The 18,347-nt window shown below is 40.5% G+C and overlaps 3 protein-coding genes across 4 annotated transcripts; 2 read left to right on the forward strand and 1 right to left on the reverse strand.

Moving 5' to 3' along the window:
• The first annotated feature begins 417 nt into the window (after window positions 1–417).
• Window positions 418–2,064, forward strand: micos10 (mitochondrial contact site and cristae organizing system subunit 10). The gene is made up of 4 exons (XM_019270918.2): window positions 418–561; window positions 1,420–1,467; window positions 1,719–1,825; window positions 1,938–2,064. Exons 1-4 carry the CDS (start codon window positions 489–491, stop codon window positions 1,941–1,943), a joined length of 234 nt encoding a protein of 77 aa, XP_019126463.1. The 5' UTR covers window positions 418–488; the 3' UTR covers window positions 1,944–2,064.
• Window positions 2,065–3,787: 1,723 nt separating this feature from the next.
• Window positions 3,788–9,392, forward strand: htr6 (5-hydroxytryptamine (serotonin) receptor 6). 2 transcript variants are annotated; one of them, XM_027288935.1, is made up of 4 exons: window positions 3,788–4,287; window positions 4,391–5,274; window positions 7,134–7,268; window positions 9,024–9,392. In XM_027288935.1, exons 2-4 carry the CDS (start codon window positions 4,465–4,467, stop codon window positions 9,378–9,380), a joined length of 1,302 nt encoding a protein of 433 aa, XP_027144736.1. In that variant the 5' UTR covers window positions 3,788–4,287; window positions 4,391–4,464; the 3' UTR covers window positions 9,381–9,392. The 2 variants fall into 2 exon arrangements, with proteins under 2 accessions (XP_027144736.1, XP_027144735.1); XM_027288934.1 differs by having other exon boundaries at window positions 3,788–5,274.
• Window positions 9,393–9,476: 84 nt separating this feature from the next.
• Window positions 9,477–17,889, reverse strand: tmco4 (transmembrane and coiled-coil domains 4). Its single transcript, XM_010752746.3, has 14 exons — window positions 17,746–17,889; window positions 17,018–17,150; window positions 16,499–16,673; window positions 16,287–16,314; window positions 16,060–16,189; window positions 15,456–15,553; window positions 15,076–15,219; window positions 14,808–14,927; window positions 13,547–13,711; window positions 13,177–13,313; window positions 12,851–12,935; window positions 12,480–12,597; window positions 12,236–12,353; window positions 9,477–10,552 (listed from the first exon to the last, which is right to left on the reverse strand). Exons 1-14 carry the CDS (start codon window positions 17,786–17,788, stop codon window positions 10,058–10,060), a joined length of 1,989 nt encoding a protein of 662 aa, XP_010751048.3. The 5' UTR covers window positions 17,789–17,889; the 3' UTR covers window positions 9,477–10,057.
• Window positions 17,890–18,347: the final 458 nt, after the last annotated feature.

Below are 18,347 nucleotides of genomic sequence, written 5' to 3' on the forward strand. Positions count from 1 at the left end.
TTCAAAGAAAACCCGGTGGCCATACTGTAAATTATCTGTCACTTTGTCATTTGGGCGTTCCTCTACGCCAGTGTTTCCCAACCTTTTTTGGCTTGAGTACCCCCTGAGCCTTCTTGTCACTTCAGGAGTACCCCTCACACATATATGCGTTGAAAATTCTCAAAAAAAAATAGAGCATAACACAGCGGTTATAGATGAAAATCATTTTATTTAATCTTCTTAAACTGAACATAAACTTGTCAGGCTCTCTCTCCTTTTTTTTTTAGCATCAACTTAATGCAACATAAGAATAAAGAATATGTTTTCTTGGAATAAAAATAATTGGCCAAAATAGCCTGAATACTAAATCAAAATAACCTTCAAAATACAGCAGTACCCCCGGTTGGGAAACGCTGCTCTACGCCCATATCGCAATAAACCAACATTTCCGACAGCACGTGAACGCAGCACCAGTGCTGCGTTTGACACTTGCAGCCTGACCCGAGCTAATGTTCAGCATGTCCGAGAAGGAGCTGGGGAAAAAGTGGGACCGGTGCCTGGCAGACGGTGCCATTAAATTCGGTAAATATCCCAAATAAGTCTTCTTCTGCGTGTGACGGCACTGTAATGTGATTAAACACCGTGAGGACAAAACAGGTAGCGGGTTTTTACTGTAGTCCACATCTGTCATTGACTGGGCGAGAGGCTAACTAGCTAGCCAGGGAGGGCTTGTAAAGGACAAGCCGGATCTTTGAATCAGGATGACTTACTTTTATTAAATAATGAAACCCTGTGTACATTTACCGTAATGAAGCTAAAAAATATTTGCGTTGCAAACAACACGTTAACTTGATGCTTTCTTGCTTAGAGACTGGTATTAAGCCGCTTAACGAGACAACACCGCCCACACATGAATTAGGCATACATAGAAAACACAGGCAAACATTAAAAAAATGACCACGCCATGTAAACTTTGGCTTGTTTCGTCTTACAGCTGATAACGTTACGTTAGCTGGCGTTAGATGGAAATGGCGGCGGGGAGCAGGGTGAAGTTGAAGTAATGTTTGATGAATGGCTCACATTATAGACCTGTGGATTCAGAAATATCCTCATACAGTGCTCAGACATGTACGTGTACATGTACCTAACGGAGCACCGTAAATATGTTATTTAAATATGATTTTTGAATGGAGTTTGGTGCTGTGCTCCTGACACAACATCAGCTGTTGCACTGAAGTGCCTGCATGTGACAGTAGTGCATTACAGTGCAACAAAGCCTGTGCTGTGGATACATGAAAAATATACAGCAGAAGTCAAGAGAGAGTATGAGACAGCATGTGCACACAATAAATAAATAAAGATACAAATAAATTCAAAGGGTCATCCATGTCACACTGAAGATGTTTTTTTAATTTTTAATATTTTCCCCTGTTTTCTCAGGTACTGGTCTGAGCTTAGGAATCGTGTTCTCTGTCCTGTTCTTCAAACGTAAGTATTTTTCTGATCTTGAACCATTCATTTAGCTCAGCAGCACTAGGACAGCTGCAGCAAGGTGTTTATGCAGCGATAATGTTTTTAGTATAATAATGTGAATTCATAATTATTCCTATTTGGTGATTTGTTTTGAGAAGATCATAAAAGACGCCCTTTCTTAGAAAGCACAAAAAATGGGCATGTGATTGTCGTCTCTGCTGTATTAATAACACCGCGAAGAGATAAAGTACCTGTCTCATTTGTAGGGCGGACGTGGCCGATTTCATTCGGCTCAGGAGTGGGGCTTGGCATGGCATACGCCAACTGTCAGAATGACCTGAGGTCACATTATCTGCAGCACAGAAGTGAAAAGGTTTGTCCGTACAATAAAAGACGTATAGACTTGAAACAACTTACAGAAATAATTCCTCAGTTGTTTATGTAAATAAAAATGTATGTGATTAATCTCTATTTTATTTTAACAGGAGTAAGAGCTGCAAGTCATCGAGGGACTGTCTTCTTCTTTTTTTTTTTTTAATTTGTTCTTTTTGTTTTGTTTCGTCTGTGGGGAGTCACCATTTGCACTGTTCTGCAGTTAGAACTCTGTTGAACGATCCATCCCGAGTATGGCTCTGTATGATTTGTGTGTGCCTGATCAGGACAGTCTGTGTTTATTTAATAAAACAATCATGAAAAAAAATGATGCCCCTGGTGATGCATTTTTTTCCTCAGACGTTGTAGTGGATGACTCAAATTGAACTGAGTAGTGCAACAAAACGAGACAGAACATAATGAATTACAATGGCCACACTATACTTCATACAGTACTCACAGTAATGATGGTACTTAAGGGAATAATAGGAGTCAAGTGTTAATGCAGCTTTGGAATGGTGGGTTTTCAGTTTTATTCCTGAATGTGAGTGGGAGTAATTTTCCTGAAATGTGTCGTGGAGGAAGGTGGGGGCTGCAATGCGAACACTATCCCATAAGGTGGTGGGCTTGGTGTGTGTGAGAGGAGGTCAGGAGGTTGGCAGCAGCTGATCTGATGAAAGACATGACAGGCATAGTCATGGAGATTTGTCAGGTCTGAGGGGTCCTGAAAATCGAGAGCTTTGCATATAATGATAAGTATTTGGCCAGGCTACTGTAATGCTGAAGTGCATAGGACTTATTCAAGTGCTCCTGTAGGGAAGTGAAGAATGATCGTTATGTCACCCCGTTGTCTGTCTGCTTGGATTGTTTTCTCATTTGACAGGGAATATTAATTTGTTCAGCAGTGGTAAATGTATGAATCACTGTAAAATGTTTCATGAACTCTGACGCAAATCTAGTATTGATTGTCAGCACAGAAATTTGATTTATGCATTCAAATATTGCCTATACAAAATGCTGACACTTTATTGATTTAATACACTGAGTCACAGGGAAAGCCCCTTTAAAAGAAAAACAGACAATGCTTCACAAATGTATGTAAATTAAGCACAATCATAAATTCATTCATAAAATAATTTATTTATAATTAATAAAATCAGTATTCACAACCTTTACTATGTACCTAAGTCACCATCACTGGTGATGACTGCCAATTGTTTCAGATATCACAATTGTATGGAGATCATTTGTGTATAATCAAGATGTGATCTGAGGCGAATACATCTTGATTTGGAGAAACTTAGTCGAAAAAGGCTTAAAATCCCTGACAAATAAGAAACAAGATTACCAAATAAAAACATTTCTAAGGCATGCAGCAAAGAGTAAAATAGTTCCAGTGTGATGGACGTGATGCTGCTCTAAAATAGAAAAAATATGATTTCTTTAATAGATCTGATTATGTCTATAAATTGCACACATGTCATGGCAACAAAAAGGAGATAGAAAGCACACTTGAAAGTATACCTAACTTAATAAAATAAAAGAAACAGTCACATCAGTTCCTTTTAATGTCTTAAAAATTTAAACAGTTCTACCTCAGGAGTTAAAAACACCATGACCAAACATGGAAAAAGACCACCCACACCAGTGCCTATGATGTAGAATTAGCATTTCTTGGCTGTGATTGTGCATGGTTATGCATTAACAGCTCAATGCTTTGACACGCTTCTTCTCAAAAGCTGTGCGCTCTGGCTGGGAGGCGCGCTGGAGTGGCCGACACAGGGATTAACAGGAGCGAGGGATATAAAGGCAGCATTACAAGGACCATGATACCTGTAGAGCACTTATGAACGGAGCCTTGCTTACAAATGCCTGCTGCACAGTTTTGTGTTGGTTTCTGCTCCCCTACGCTGCTTCCCAGAATAAAAGGACTTGTGAAAGGCAGCAGAGCTCCATCTTGGCAAAGGACTTACGGAAGCTGTACAATTCCACTTCTGTGAGGTGAGGTATAATTCTGAGAATGGGTCTTTGGATGGCTCTTCAGCAGTTCCTCTAACTGGCACAGCTCTTGTATGTCTAGTCGTGCTCATCTCTCTCTGTGTGCCCTCCTCCAGTGGCTGTCATCATTGTGACATGCTGCTTCGAAACCCTCTGTCAGCCATCGGATGGCTCATTCTGGCTCTTAGCTGTGGATCAGGCAGGGACATGCTGGCCAGAATGGAGAGATGAGTGAGACAGAGTTGGTGATTTGGATTACTATACTGGTGGCAGTGGAAGTAATCCCAGGGCAACTGGATGTATTCCTGCCAAAGGGAAATGGAGCTATTAACCCATGGAAAACAGTCCAGTTAACCTTAACGGAGAGAGGGTTGGATGGATTCTTAACACAAGACCTCAGTGGCTTCTTCTTGTTCAACAATGCTCCAAAGTGAGCACTCTGGCTGCGAAGGAGAACTGGTTAAGGTCTGTAACATTTAGTGGTGTCTGAAGAGGAACGTTTAGGAGCTGATTCATTGATCGTTGCCAACCATTACCATGGCTGACTCTCACTTGTCTGGCTCCGTAGGAATCTACAACAGCAGCACTCCTGCCACCAGTGCTTGGAACATCACTGGCAGTGGCCCATGGTTGTTGGCCTTCATGCTGACTGTCATCATCCTCATGACAATCTGTGGCAACACGTTGCTTATCGCCTTGGTGTTTGCCCATCGCTCTTTGCGTTGCACATCAAACTGCTTCCTGGTGTCCCTGTTCCTGTCTGACCTAATGGTGGCACTGGTGGTCATGCCCCCAGCCATGCTCAATGTGCTGTGCGGGGCCTGGGTGCTGTGGCCTGCCTTTTGTCCGATTTGGCTTTGCTTTGACGTCATGTGCTGCAGTGCGTCCATCCTCAACCTGTGTGTGATCAGCCTGGATCGCTACATCTTCATCATCTCACCACTGCGCTACAAGCAAAGGATGACCCCACCTCGGGCGTTGCTCCTGGTAGGAGCTGCTTGGGGGTTGGCAGCACTGGCTTCTTTCCTGCCTATTGAGATGAAATGGCACAGTTTAGGTCACTGGAGTGGACACTCATCAGTTCCTGGGGTCAGCAGTACCAACACCAGCTCCTACTCTGACACCTTGTACCCAGAATCCTACTTTCAGCTGTCACCATCTGGAGGCCTTTCATTCCAGTGCCGTCTGCGGGTCACCCTACCCTTTGCCCTGGTGGCATCTGTACTCACATTCTTTTTGCCCTCCAGCGCCATTTGCTTCACCTACTGTCGGATACTTCTGGCAGCACGGAGGCAAGCAAAGAGGGTGGCGGCACTGAGCCACCCACCACACCCACATCCCTCTCTTGGGGAACCTTCAAGGCCCCCTTCCCCTGGGGTTGCAGCAGGGCAGGCTCAGCAGGACGGAGATGACTGCAGTCACCAGGATCCTCCTGTGTCACAAAATGTACCGGTAAGGAAGAGAGACCAAACAGTAAAACAAACCAACCATGTGCATCTGTATATATTTGATATATATATATATGACCAAGGCACTGAAAATAAAACATTTCTATGCAAAAGGCCAACTGATATCTGATGAAAAGAGCAGACAGACTTAATGAAACGGTCGATTCTGTGATGGTAGCTTAAGGATAATAACTGAATTACAGTTGATCATCTATTGTAGGAGTTCTCGAGCTCGTCTTTTCCTTGACATTTTTAAGGTTTTAGATAATAGCATACTGTTAATGTTACCTACATCATATGCCATGCCCTAAAATGCGATTAATATCACTCAGAAGTCTAATGTCATCCAAGTGCAGCAATTACAAATCTGGAGATTAAATTTGGATGATTAGAAGCCACTATTGTTCAAATGTCCTCCTTAAGAGCACTTTTGAAAGGTGGCTCTTTATTTTGAGTATAGACCAACTTGATTGTGGTGACATGTTTATATATAAAAGTACCTCAGGGTTTGGAAGTATATCTGAAAGTATGACTGACTTGGCTCAAACATGAATTGGAGAACTACTTTGTGGTTAACATCACAGAGACATTTTTTTTCAACCAGTTAAGTAAAAAAAAATGTTGAAGATCAAGTGCATTTACCTGTGTCAATGCACTGCTGTAGGATGTTGCTCTCTCGGGGAAAAAGACCAGTGTAGAAGCTTAGAGCCTTTCAAATGAGGCTATTTAGTGATATATATATATGTATATATATATAAAAAACAAGTCTGTTGGCATGACAGATACGTTGTGGTGAGGTTTAAGGATGATGCTAAAATGTAGAGGATGTCAGTGATGAATGTGAACCCATAGAGAACAATAATGTAAACCATTTAAAGTAATACTGCACAAATATGTTTTCTCATGTTGTTTACTTGCTGTTCGCAAAGATAGGGAAATGAAAAAAAAAGATTTTACTTTTCATGAATTTAAAATGATCAGGCTGCAAAAAGATGAATAAGCCTGCCGCAGGTGTATGATGTAGAGCTGAAAAATGTTTTCCTTCAGTGACCTAAAGTCCAGAATGTATAAATGGAAAACTAGTGACTGAGTGAAAGGGAAGAGGTGTAAAAACCTGTGCAGAAATCATGAAGAGAAAAGTACAGAGTGTGTCAGATGTGTTGCCCTCGTCTGCAGTGATCACAGCCTCATAGTCTGTCACATTCGCCTGCAGTCAAACCACGCACACCAGAAGAGTCAGTTCTCAGTTATTTCTCATAAAATCTGGTGAATTTTAACCCCCTGAACATTTGGTTTTCCTATTCAGTAGCTTTTTATTATTTCCATTCATCATAAATATTCTGTAGCATGTAACTCCTCATAGAACACAACACATCAGTTTAACTCTTCTGGGCCAGCTCGGTCAGTTGTTTTATAGATTAAAACAATTGAGATATTAAGATATTACTTAGTGGATTAATTAATTTTAGCATGACAAAAGCCAGACTAGCGGATTCTCCCTTTGTTTACAGTTATTGTGCTAGGCAAAGCTAAGATTGGCTTCATATTAAACTTAAAAGTATGAGACTGCTATCGATCTTCTCATTATACTCCCAGCAAGAAAGCAAATAAGCATATTTGACAATGACAAGCAATTCCTTTCATTTAATTCACTCAATAAATAAAAAACTGGAAAGCTTAAAGGAAGCCATTAAATGCACAAAGGAAATCAGAATGAATTGAAATAATGTCATTTGCTTGTCAAAGAGTTCTTGAAGAGATACCCAGAATAGCTTTTCCTAAATATCAGTGTGGGCAATAAAGATTTACATTACGTCTATAATTCTAGGGTGAACTGTTTCTATTGTTCTCTACTGTTGACAGCTATCAGTGAACAGTGAGCGTCGTCTGGCTCACAGGCAGGGTCGGAGGGCACTGAAGGCCAGTCTGACATTGGGAGTCCTCCTGGGCCTTTTCTTCAGCGCATGGCTACCCTTCTTCATCACCAACATGGCTCAGGTCAGTAGAAAGACAAGACACTGACTCTACTACAGATATGACAGAAATAAAATAAAATGATATATCTAATATGACATATTAGAATCTATCTGATGTGTCAAATAAATCTTGGATGCAAAGGTGCACTTACTTGCACATGCAAGTTCTTTTTTCAATATAAAGATTTAAAGAAATGTCCTCAGTTTAAGTCTGTTGTTTGTGTTGTTTCTGAGAATCTCTTTTTCATTGGTTTTCTCACAGATTTATATGTGTGATGGGCACTAAAACAGTGTGAAATAAATGCAATTGAAAGAAAGAAAAACACTTGGATACCGGTCTATTTTTGTACTGGACAGCCTTGGCGTCACAGCCTTGCCAAGCTATCCAACGAGGAAATAAACTGGCATTTCAGCATCATGTGTCTGACTCATTCTGAAACCCAGAAAACAACAAACCAAAGTACCATTTATAATTGCCATTCTTTTTAAGATGTTGATTAGACTGAGCACACACGCTCATTACTCAGCGGGCAAACATTGGTGGTCATGAAAAACCTCAGTGAGAGCAAATGAATGTCAAAAAAACAGCTTAATCTAAATTGGTAATGACACTTGTCCTGTTTTTCAAGCTTTCAATGATCCAGTCATTTTGATTTCCCATCTGTGCCCTCTCACTTCTCCCCTGCATAACATAGAGCACAGAGACTTGACTGTGTCTGCACTCTCCTTCCTTTTCACACTCAATGTGGTGTGTGAAATGCACCCCTCCTTCCTGTCCTATTCCCATCGCCTCCCCGTCTCATCTTCATAGTATTGGAAGCTCTCCTCTAACAGCTGTCTCCTCCTTCACGGTCCTCCTCTGAACCCATCGGTTACGTTCAACATCAGTGTTTTTAACTATCAGACGCAAAATGTATTGAATAAGTTCTACTCAGGGCAAATGAGATCCTTCTTGCATACGAGAGAGTGATGGACAACCTATGTGATTAGCATGAAAGATAATATAGATTTAACCTTTCCTTCTTGCATTTCTTTATCTATTTATGCATATAATGTTATGTTATATTTATGTTATTTATTTCAGAGCTCTAGTGTAAATTACTTTCAGTTTTTTTGATCATTTCCCAAATGAGCTACATGAAATCTATGGAGGATTAACAATATTAAAATGATTTTTTCAATAATTATTTGACTTAATAAAAAGAAATAAACATGTCACCAAAAAGCACAAATAAAAGAGTAGGCAATTTTATTTTTTTATTTATATATTATATTTATTATGTATTTAAGTTATTTATGTTTTTTCATACTTAACCTCTGTTTTTGATATAAATAAATAAATAAATCTCCATTTTGCCCAAACAGATAAATACATTAATGGACAATAAATAGAACATACTTACTTATTTCTTCATTCATCTATGTGCTCTTTAAATTACGTCTACGCTATATGTGCCTTGAGATGTGATAAACATGTTTGATTTATTTTTTTCCTCATAAAACATTTGCATAGCCTATGTATGGATATTTGAAACAAAATCTATTAAATTTGTTTCCTTGTTTGCAGTAATATGTATTGTATTGTGTTGTCCACATGCTGACACCCATTCTTGTGCATATGCATGATACCAAACAGGGACCCTCTGGTAAAAACATTAAAACAATACTAGGGTCAAAAACTCAGCGGAGTGCCTTAAAGATCATATCTCTTACATTTTACCATAAATGAACTTCAGATGCTTTAATGCCTGTAATACTTTCCACCATCTTCATTCAGGCAGTGTGTGAGTGTGTCCCCAGCGCCCTCTTCGACGCCATCACCTGGCTGGGCTACTGCAACAGCACGATGAACCCCATCATCTACCCGCTGTTCATGAGAGACTTCAAGCGAGCTCTGGGGAGGCTCTTGCCCTGCTGTTTCTCACGGTCAATCAGAAGACCTTCACCAGCGCTCTCCCTCTCTCTCCGCAACTCAGGGGATCCTAACCTTGCCAGCAGCCCCCCCTCTCCCCTGGCCTCTGACCCCACCCACCCCCCTGCCACCGCCACTGATGCTGTCAACCTGCTGGATGCCGAGCACGCTGGCATCGAGTTGCCTCTGCTTCTGCCCAACCAGGTCGACACCCAGGACTGAATATGGAATAAAGTGAGCTAACGATGTCAAGGTTTATAGTGGCATCAATAATTCATGATTTCAGGTTTAGGTCTGAGAGAAATAATAAAAAAGAAGCAAATTTAAAATTATCTTTATGGTCACAGAATAATGTTTGAGGACATACATGTAGTAAGCTCCACCTTCTCTCTAGCTTTAATTATGTTTCTTTTCCAAACAAACATGGAAATACTATTTCCAAATGTCAGTGCCAGTATACAATGTAACTTAATTCTTTGTAAACTAGACAGAAGTCAGTGCTTTGTCACATTGTAATGGGTCAGAGAGAGAAACAAAAGGCTCGAATAAAAAACCCCACATCCACTGAATCGCCCGCGGCCTTGTCGAAATCAAATTACTGTGATAATATCCATAGCAACCAAGCCAATGAATGAAAATTAGAAGGACGAGAGGAACAGAGATATCACCTCCTTGGCAGCATCCTCTAAAACTTGCAAAGCATGAGTAATATTTACAGGAATGTGATCTCACAGTGGGTTAAATAAATTATGACAATTTGTAAAAAACATTAATTTCATTTACAAAGTTTAACAGTCTAAAAATAAGGTTTTATGGTTCGACAAAGCAAGGTTTTCTCCATAAAGGAAAAAAAGAAGATGAGATTTTATAGGGAAGCAGCTGGTCCTGTAACATGCTCTTTACAAGTCTGGCTGCCTTTGTTTGTGTGTGTGCTCTGTAGTCCAGTGTGTATCATCCCAGCTCCATGATATGTGTTCATTATCAGGGTCAGCCTCCTCTACACCGTCACATGGGGCATTAGAAGCAGAGGCTGTGTCGTCATTAGTGGCATTTTCCTCAGACGCAAGTTGTAAATTGTTCCTGACACTGTCTTGACTCTCCGATTCTGTATCGTTTAAGTCCAGCAGGTCTGAAATATCAGGGATATCCCAACCATCACCTGTCTCCACCACGTCTTTCACGTCCCCACTTTCCTCTGTACCAGTCTCAGCCTCCTCGGCTTGTGTCTCAGTGACTTGTTGCTCCTTGGGGGTTTGGTCAGGGATGTCCACTGTCTGAGTGACTGTTACAGGGTAAGGAAGAGCAAAAGAAGCTCCTGGGACTTCTTTAGTGGGAACTCCCACTGCCACCAAGATGGTGTCCATCTGACGCATGTAGTCCAAGTGACCGTTGACCTGGAGAGCAGAAACATTGATATTACTGTCTCTAAATATGGATACATATTCCTCTGTAAATTGTAGTGTATAAGTTCAATATTTTAAAAGAAAAGATTATTACTTTGTATAAACCTTTTTTTTTTTCAGATTTTTTGTACATCAGATTTTCCTGTTCCTCACATTACAGGAATGGGTATATAGTGTATGGTGCTTCAGACATGTCAAGTATCTTTATACACCTCTCTTTTTAAATGTTCAGTTGAGTGAAATATTAAAACCTCTGATACTAAAACAGTGGAAATACCAAGTTTCATGTGGGATCATGTTGATTTACAGGAAGGCAGAAAGGCATTGCTGTGAACTGAAACAGACCAGCAGGGGCCTTATTCTTTTCGTATCTTTTAATTTCACATTTCTCATAATACTACTGTCTCTTTTAAAGTACTAATAAAATTCTGTATTTAATAATATATTTGTACTGTATGTATTATAAAAGTAACCAGCTGTTTTTTTGTTTTATAGTTCCCGTCAGCTCTTCAGTGTGTTTTAGCATCTTTCAGCTCATTGTTTTGGTTCACTCCTAGCTCTTATCTCTCAGAACCAAACAGCTGGTGAACAAAGTGGCGCTTTCAGCAGCTAAAGAAACAAATATTTCCCTCAGGAGCTGATAAAGACCGAAACAGAGCTACACTGAATGCTATTGGACATCATATCATCAGGTGACAAGTAACACAAATTTAAAATGAATGCTAATTTTACTCTCTATCTGCTGCATGTGTAAATAGACGGCTCTTTGCTGACATCACATTTGCCATAAAATGTGCCATATGTCAGTGCTGTGTTTACAGCTTGATCTGCTGCCCCCAAGTGGTAAAAAAAAAAGTGGGTTTATAGCAACAACAAAATGTATTTTAGCTGCGTAAAAAAAAAATCGAAAAAAAATCAGAGCAAACGTTCTGCTGCGTAACACAGTGTGTGGCACAGGTGGCCTAATGTGTAAGAATAAGGAAAGCTCTATGGGTAGTGCCAAAGAAAAGAACTGCCTTACAGCAAGGTGAAGTGCTGAAAATGTTTTTTTTATTATAACACACATAAACTATTTTTTTTTAAGTTTTCGTTTTTTATGTGGCTAAAGTATGTTTTTATTGCTGCTCCTATCCACAGCAGTGCATTTCTCAGCTTCTGTTCTGGTCCTCCTGTCTGCTTCTCCAAACTGGGGGCGTACTGACTGCTGTCTGCTGTAGGTATTTCACTGACTTTGCATTAGTACCTCATACAAACCCACTTCAAAATACCTGAAATAGGATCACGGTAAGCTTCACAGATTTAATAAATATTATTTCAGTTGTGGACCACAGTTTAAAAACCTCCAAACTGAAAAGACATGGCTAACGGACACGGAAATAAATAACTAATAAAATCAGAGACAAAACGTGTCAACCTTTATAACCAATAAAGACATATATATGGCAAACCATCTGCAGATGCTGTACATTGTGGAGGACTGTGTCAGTTGTGTCAAGGACCACGTAATATTTCACAGACTCTGATTTAACAACAAATAAATCTTTAAGCTTGAAAAGTGGCATTTGCTTTTCTTAAAAACTTTAAGATGTGAAATAATCACATTCAGCTCATGTACTTGACACTATTTATTGAGAAACTTTAGTAATCCTGATTTAAAAATAAGCTTTGACTCACCACGGAGGAAAGATCCACATTAATTATACGCCGATCCTGGATGTTGATTGGCTGTAGCCCGGCAACGGACAGTTGTGCAGATGAACTTCGATACAAGAACCCCAGGAGCCAGTCCCCTCTGACAGGTGTAAATAGTTCAGAAAGTCATTTATTCATACATTACTTAAATCACAAAGCCTGCTGTCAAGACAGTAGCTTCAAATTCTGTTGCAGCCAAAACAAAAACCGTGCTCTTTTAGATTACCTGCAATAGCCGTTCACTATTTTCCCAGCCACTACCCTGGTCATTCTCTCCCAGGCCTTTTCAGTGCCGTCAACAGGGGCTCCCAAGAGCACCACATCCTCCACTACTCCTTCACTACCTGAGGAATCACAACAACAACAGAAATAGAAACAGGATTACGTTATTTACAATTCAATTACATAGTGTACTTGTTATTTAGGGTCATCATCATCATGACAGTGCTGCTAGAAGTCACGACTTCAACCCAAAAATGTTTCACACAAAACATTTTGAAAAATTTAGTTAACTATTTTGGTGACAGCCAGTGCAGATATGAATCTATTCCAAATTCATAATCGAAATATGGTTTATCCACAGAAATGTGTTCATACCTTGGTCATTGGCAAGCTCCTGTAGACAGTAATAGATAACTCTTGCCCCAAGACTGAAACCTATAAGACTGACAGGCCGCTTCCCCTTCAAATACACAAAGAAAGAAAAGAGAACAATTCATAAAAAGCTTTCTTCCGTCTATCATTTTATTTAAGATTTTGTTCTAATATTCCACGAGTATCATCAAAGAACAGAAACATTGTGGTTATAGATGAACTAATGCAGCTAATAATGTGCACACAAAATACACAACTAACCCTCCTGACACCACACTGGTACACTATGGTAAAGTTTGTCTTAACGGAGTCAAGAGGTGGTACGATACCTGCTGCCTGCTTCTCAAAACCTGTGCCAGATGTTTCCCCACCTCGGCTGAGCGGTTCAGACAAACGCACCAGGGGTTGTCGATGACGCTGGCTGCAGCCAACAGAGACGCAGGCCACGTCAGGGCAGCCACGATGCCTGAACAGTGTGATGATGTAAAAGACATCAATGCAGTACCATTGAAGGATCAACACAACAGAAAGACAGTGGCTAGACAAGATAGTCAGGATTGTTTATCTGCAATCGAATCATTACCGATGCAACATTGGTGTTGACTTTTTACATCACACATCTGAAGTGTGAAGAGAACAGAACAGAAAGTATTTCACCAACACCGTTTTAAATCCTGCATAACTATCCTCTTACAGTACCTGAGAGCACTGTGTACTTGAGCGCCTCCTGGGCCACCATGCTGACCAGCCCGTCCAACAGAGAGGCCATGGCTGAGCCCAGATCCCTGAGGAAACGTGACTCCCACACGAGGCAATACTGCTCCCCGCACTCGCCCAGGCTGCACCACGGGGCCTGGAACGAACCTGGAAGAGAGCATTTGTGTTTTTATGTAAGGAAACGACTAAGCAGCACTTGTGCGTGAAGTGTTTTTTAGCCATTGTATGTGAAGGACGTACTAAGCTTGTGAAAAACTAAGTGTATTTTTTTAGTGGGAGAGAGCTGCATGGATTTATGTAAAACCAAATTTTAAGTGGTTTGTTTACATAATCTCAGGTGGGCACTCTGCTGGTATAGTTACAGAAAATTATATGCACAATTGCTCAGACTTACGACATTTGTCTTTTTTGTCACTAGTTACACAGCAATCTCAATCATACACTAATCTCATCCAAGTCTACAATATCATTCTCATTTTAAAACCTAAATTTTAACCCATTTATCCCTTTCATATTTCTCTAATTCTTCATACTCCTTCAGCTGTGCCTTCATAAAAAAAGTTTAACCAGTTCGCGGCAGTTCATCAAGTGTCACCTTTTCAGCAGCCAGCAGTTCTCTACAAGTTCTTCAAAAAATTGCATTCTCGAGTTTTCTATTTAATGTACAATAGAATGGACCTGGCTGAACCCCTAAACCTCACACCAAACCTGACAAGAACATGCACAAAATGAACTAAATATTAAAGATCACAGCAAATACTGTACGTGTGGCTGGCTGTGTTTGTCGATCTAGTTTTTGGTGGACAGTTTCCGCTGTGCATGTGGGCATGATGGCCCTGGCACTGACCCTGAAAATTTGTTTAAAAAACCTGAACATTATTATTTATTCAGTGCTCGCTACGCTAAACTCTGTGGGCATAACTGACAAGGTGAGGACAGCAATTAGAGGTTTAAATTATTTGCTCTGATCTCATCATACACAGTACAGTGCACAGTCGATGTAGGGTTACAATCAGTGTTATTGTGCAGTGATGTCTAAAGATTACCATGCCACAAACAGAAGATCTTATCTGGATATTTTATCCGTGAAAATGTTCTCACTTCATGATACAGAAAATGCACCATACCATGATATATATATTTCTATTTAAATTGAACATGATAGATGATTCATCCATATCGCCCACACCTAATCAGTGCAAATTATAAGTGGTTTTTGTATGACAGCAGAAGCCAGACTTACTATATTTACCACTGCAGAGCCAACCTGTCACTGTAATGGTCAAGTGAAGATGCTTCCCTGAGTTCAGTGGCAGGAATTCAAATTCTTCTATCGCGCCCACACGCTTATTCATCTTATAGCCTGGAGAGACAATGTATGAAAAAAAGTGGAAGATGAGGAAAGTTACAGATCTAAAAACCAGGGATCACCACGAAGACGTGTTTATTTATCACTCAAAATTCTAAACTCGATGATTTCTTTCTACACACGCATCATCCATCGGTCTTACCAGTCAATCCAGCTCCTGCTGCTCCGAACAGGGAGGCAATGATTGCAATGCCAGTGGCTGAGCCCAAAGCAGCGGCCCCTCCAGCTCCCAGCACAGCACCGGCCCCTGCTGCCACCAACGGGGCTGCCAGCCCACCTGTCACACCTGGCACAAAGAGTGCAGTCAGTACAGAAAAAAAAGCAGGCCAGTGCCAACGTCTGTAAGGTGAAGCATCTTAGAGAAAAGTTTAAAAAGTCTACGTGTGGTGAACTAATGCAAGCTGCCGTCTGCACCTTCAACTAGTTATTACTTGATTATCAGTTGAAGTCTACTTACGATACCAGATGTTTCAAATGTCTAATCTAAAGTTTTCAGTTGCAGGAATAAGCAGCAATAATCACCAATCACAGTTCCTCCACCCACGGTGGCTAGTCCAATGAGGAGGTAGCGTCGTAACTTTCGCCCTCGTTCTCTCTTCAGCCGGCGAGAGGATTCCTCTCTGATGGAGATAAGGAGTCAGACAGATCATGAGTTTTAGTATAATTATTTGCTCTAAAATACAAAAACATTAATTGACTCTTCAGGTGCATCTAAAGAATCAGTGTGTGGGATTTGGTGGCATCTGCAACCAACTGAAACCCCTTGACTCAACCAAGCAAGATAGAGGAACTACATGCAAAACATGCAAAATACTCAGTCTAGAACCAGTGTTTAGTTTGGTCTGTTCTGAGCTACTGGAGAAACATGGCTTATGGTGTCTTCTGTCTAAGGTAACAGAAATATAATGATTCTAGAGTATGACATCTTAAAAAAATAATGAGCTGCTTGTCTATACCACGCACCTGTTTTCATGCTGTCATTCTGGATACAAGTGACTGCTGCGGAGGTTTAAGGTTTGTCACCTCTTTTAGATAGATGAAATTTCCTATTATTTGTGCTGTACATGCACCATATAAACATAGATATTGACTATCGCCATTCATCAATCATCCATAAATAGCCTACTCGCTCTCCTCTCCTGCCTCCCTCAGCTTCTCTCCCAGCGTCTCCTCAAACTCCTCCAGCTGCTGTGGAAGGACTCGCAGCAGACAGCTGACGTGACGGATGAGAACCCTCGCTCTGGCGTCATACTGGCCTGAGAACATGACAGACAGAGTTAGAAAATGACAAGCTTATAAGAATTTACACTAAATTAAATGTGGGTGGTTAATAATCCATCAAATGTTTCGTACCGCCGTTGACAGAAAAAGAAACCAGATCCTGCAAATCAAAGTGAAAGCTGGTTATAAAGAGTGTTTGTAGAAATCTTGACACAAAATCATCAAATACAATCGAATTGTTATATATTTTTAATGAATATATGACCTTGAGTATGATTAACATACGTTAAATTATAATGGTGCATCACACATTAAAGTCCTGTGATCCTGTATTAGTGACGAACCTGTATGATGGGGGTGGCACCAGAAGCCAGCAGTGGTTCGGCCTGTAGGATGGAGAGGAAGGTGTCGGAGCCCTCGAATCCCAGACCAGACAGGAAAGCCCCCATAACCGGCATCACAGACTCATCTAGATCCAGCCAGCGGACCAAGCCCTGGAGATACTGCTCCCTGAACACACTGAGAAAACATCTCCTCCAGTCAAATACAAGCTCAGTGAAAGCTTCATTTATTCAGAGTTCAGTTAAAAACACCATTAATTCAAGTGGTTATTCACAAGTGGGAGAATAAAGAGACGCTTTCATGAAATAAATGAATAACTGAATAAAAAGGCAAGTCCTTGAGATTTCTTCAAGTTTCAAAATAGCTATATAAATAGAGTTTCGATCGGTTTTATTATTTGGTGTATTCAGGGCCAGTCTGTGCCGAGTGTTTGTTGAAAACACTGACCAAATATTCACACTTTATCGCTCACTTATCCCTTAAAGATATGTTATCACATCACACCTTCACGGCTCTGTTACCTGTTTTCAGGTCCAGTAAACAACTGTCCCAGAGAGACACCACACAGGGCAGCGTAGGCAAAGCGGCTCTGCTCTGACATCTGCCTGCTGATCATTTCCACTGGGCTCTGGTCACGTGGTGCTCCCCCTGGCTCTAAAAGTGACAAATGGACAAAGCTTAATTATTAACTTTAAGATTTGATCATAGGGGAAATCAGACACAGACACACATATCAAAGACACAAAAACCTAAACATGTGAGATTAGTAATTGTACAATGTCTCTTGGTGGATTACATACAAGAAAAGTCCACTTTTTTAATATGAGGTGTTATTTTATATTCCACAAGATGAGCTAATGTGACATAAGAGAAATGTTGCATTAAAGTGGCTGATTTTTTAGCCTAGTTTGGTTTGTTTTTGGTTTCTTTTTAGTCTTGTAAAACAGCCACATGAAACTGGGTTACATACTTCTCATGTCTCTAATGAACTGACCTGAATTCAACATACAGAGGCTGCTAAAAGTGTTTTTGACCCACATTATTTCGTGCACCTCCCTGTCAGCTGTCACACAAACTAACCACCCAGACACTTGTCGTGTCGGCTGCTAAACACAGCTGGCTGTCGGTGGCCGTGTCAACGAGATAACGGTTCACTGGAAACTTTTAACAACGTCGCCTTTTTAATAACTAACTTTATTACCGCCATGGAGGGGGAATAATAATAATAATAACAATTTCAATATGCTACCTGGAGCAAACTTGGTGTCCGTACTGCTCCGTTTTTCCTCCATGGTTGGTCACAGATGTCACAAAGTCTGTGGAGTAGACTGAACTTTTGTTGCCTTCACGTGTTCATCCTGACCTCTGACGACTGATTGTTACACGTCGATAAAGACGTTCACATTGAAAAGAGCCACACCATCCAAACCCCTAAATCCACCTTCTCTGGAGACGGAAAACTGAAGTGAGTTGACATTTGTGTCCTCACATGTTCAAGCGTTTTTGATCGTTGATATTCTCCAAAACTCTCAAAAATTTCTTGTTTCTTGTTTTTAATGTTAAATATAAGCCCGCATAGAGCTGCTGTGCCCCCGGTGAAGCAGAGTAATGTACGTTGACATTAACTTGGTTAACCTGCTGCTTTTACCAAATAGTCCGGCTTTTAAAATGTTTCTTCCTATATAACGATTAAAAAAAAAACTAGTTGGAGTCATTTACGTGATTAATTCCAATATTTTTGACTGTACATGAACGCATCATTTGTTTGCAACTTGTGCGTGACGTAACTTCCACGTACGCTCTGAGCAGGGCAGGGGTGTGTTCACGACTGGCATGTTTTGGAAGGTTTTT

This window comes from Larimichthys crocea, chromosome XV (genome assembly GCF_000972845.2).
Source record: "Larimichthys crocea isolate SSNF chromosome XV, L_crocea_2.0, whole genome shotgun sequence".
Lineage (NCBI taxonomy): Eukaryota > Metazoa > Chordata > Actinopteri > Sciaenidae > Larimichthys > Larimichthys crocea.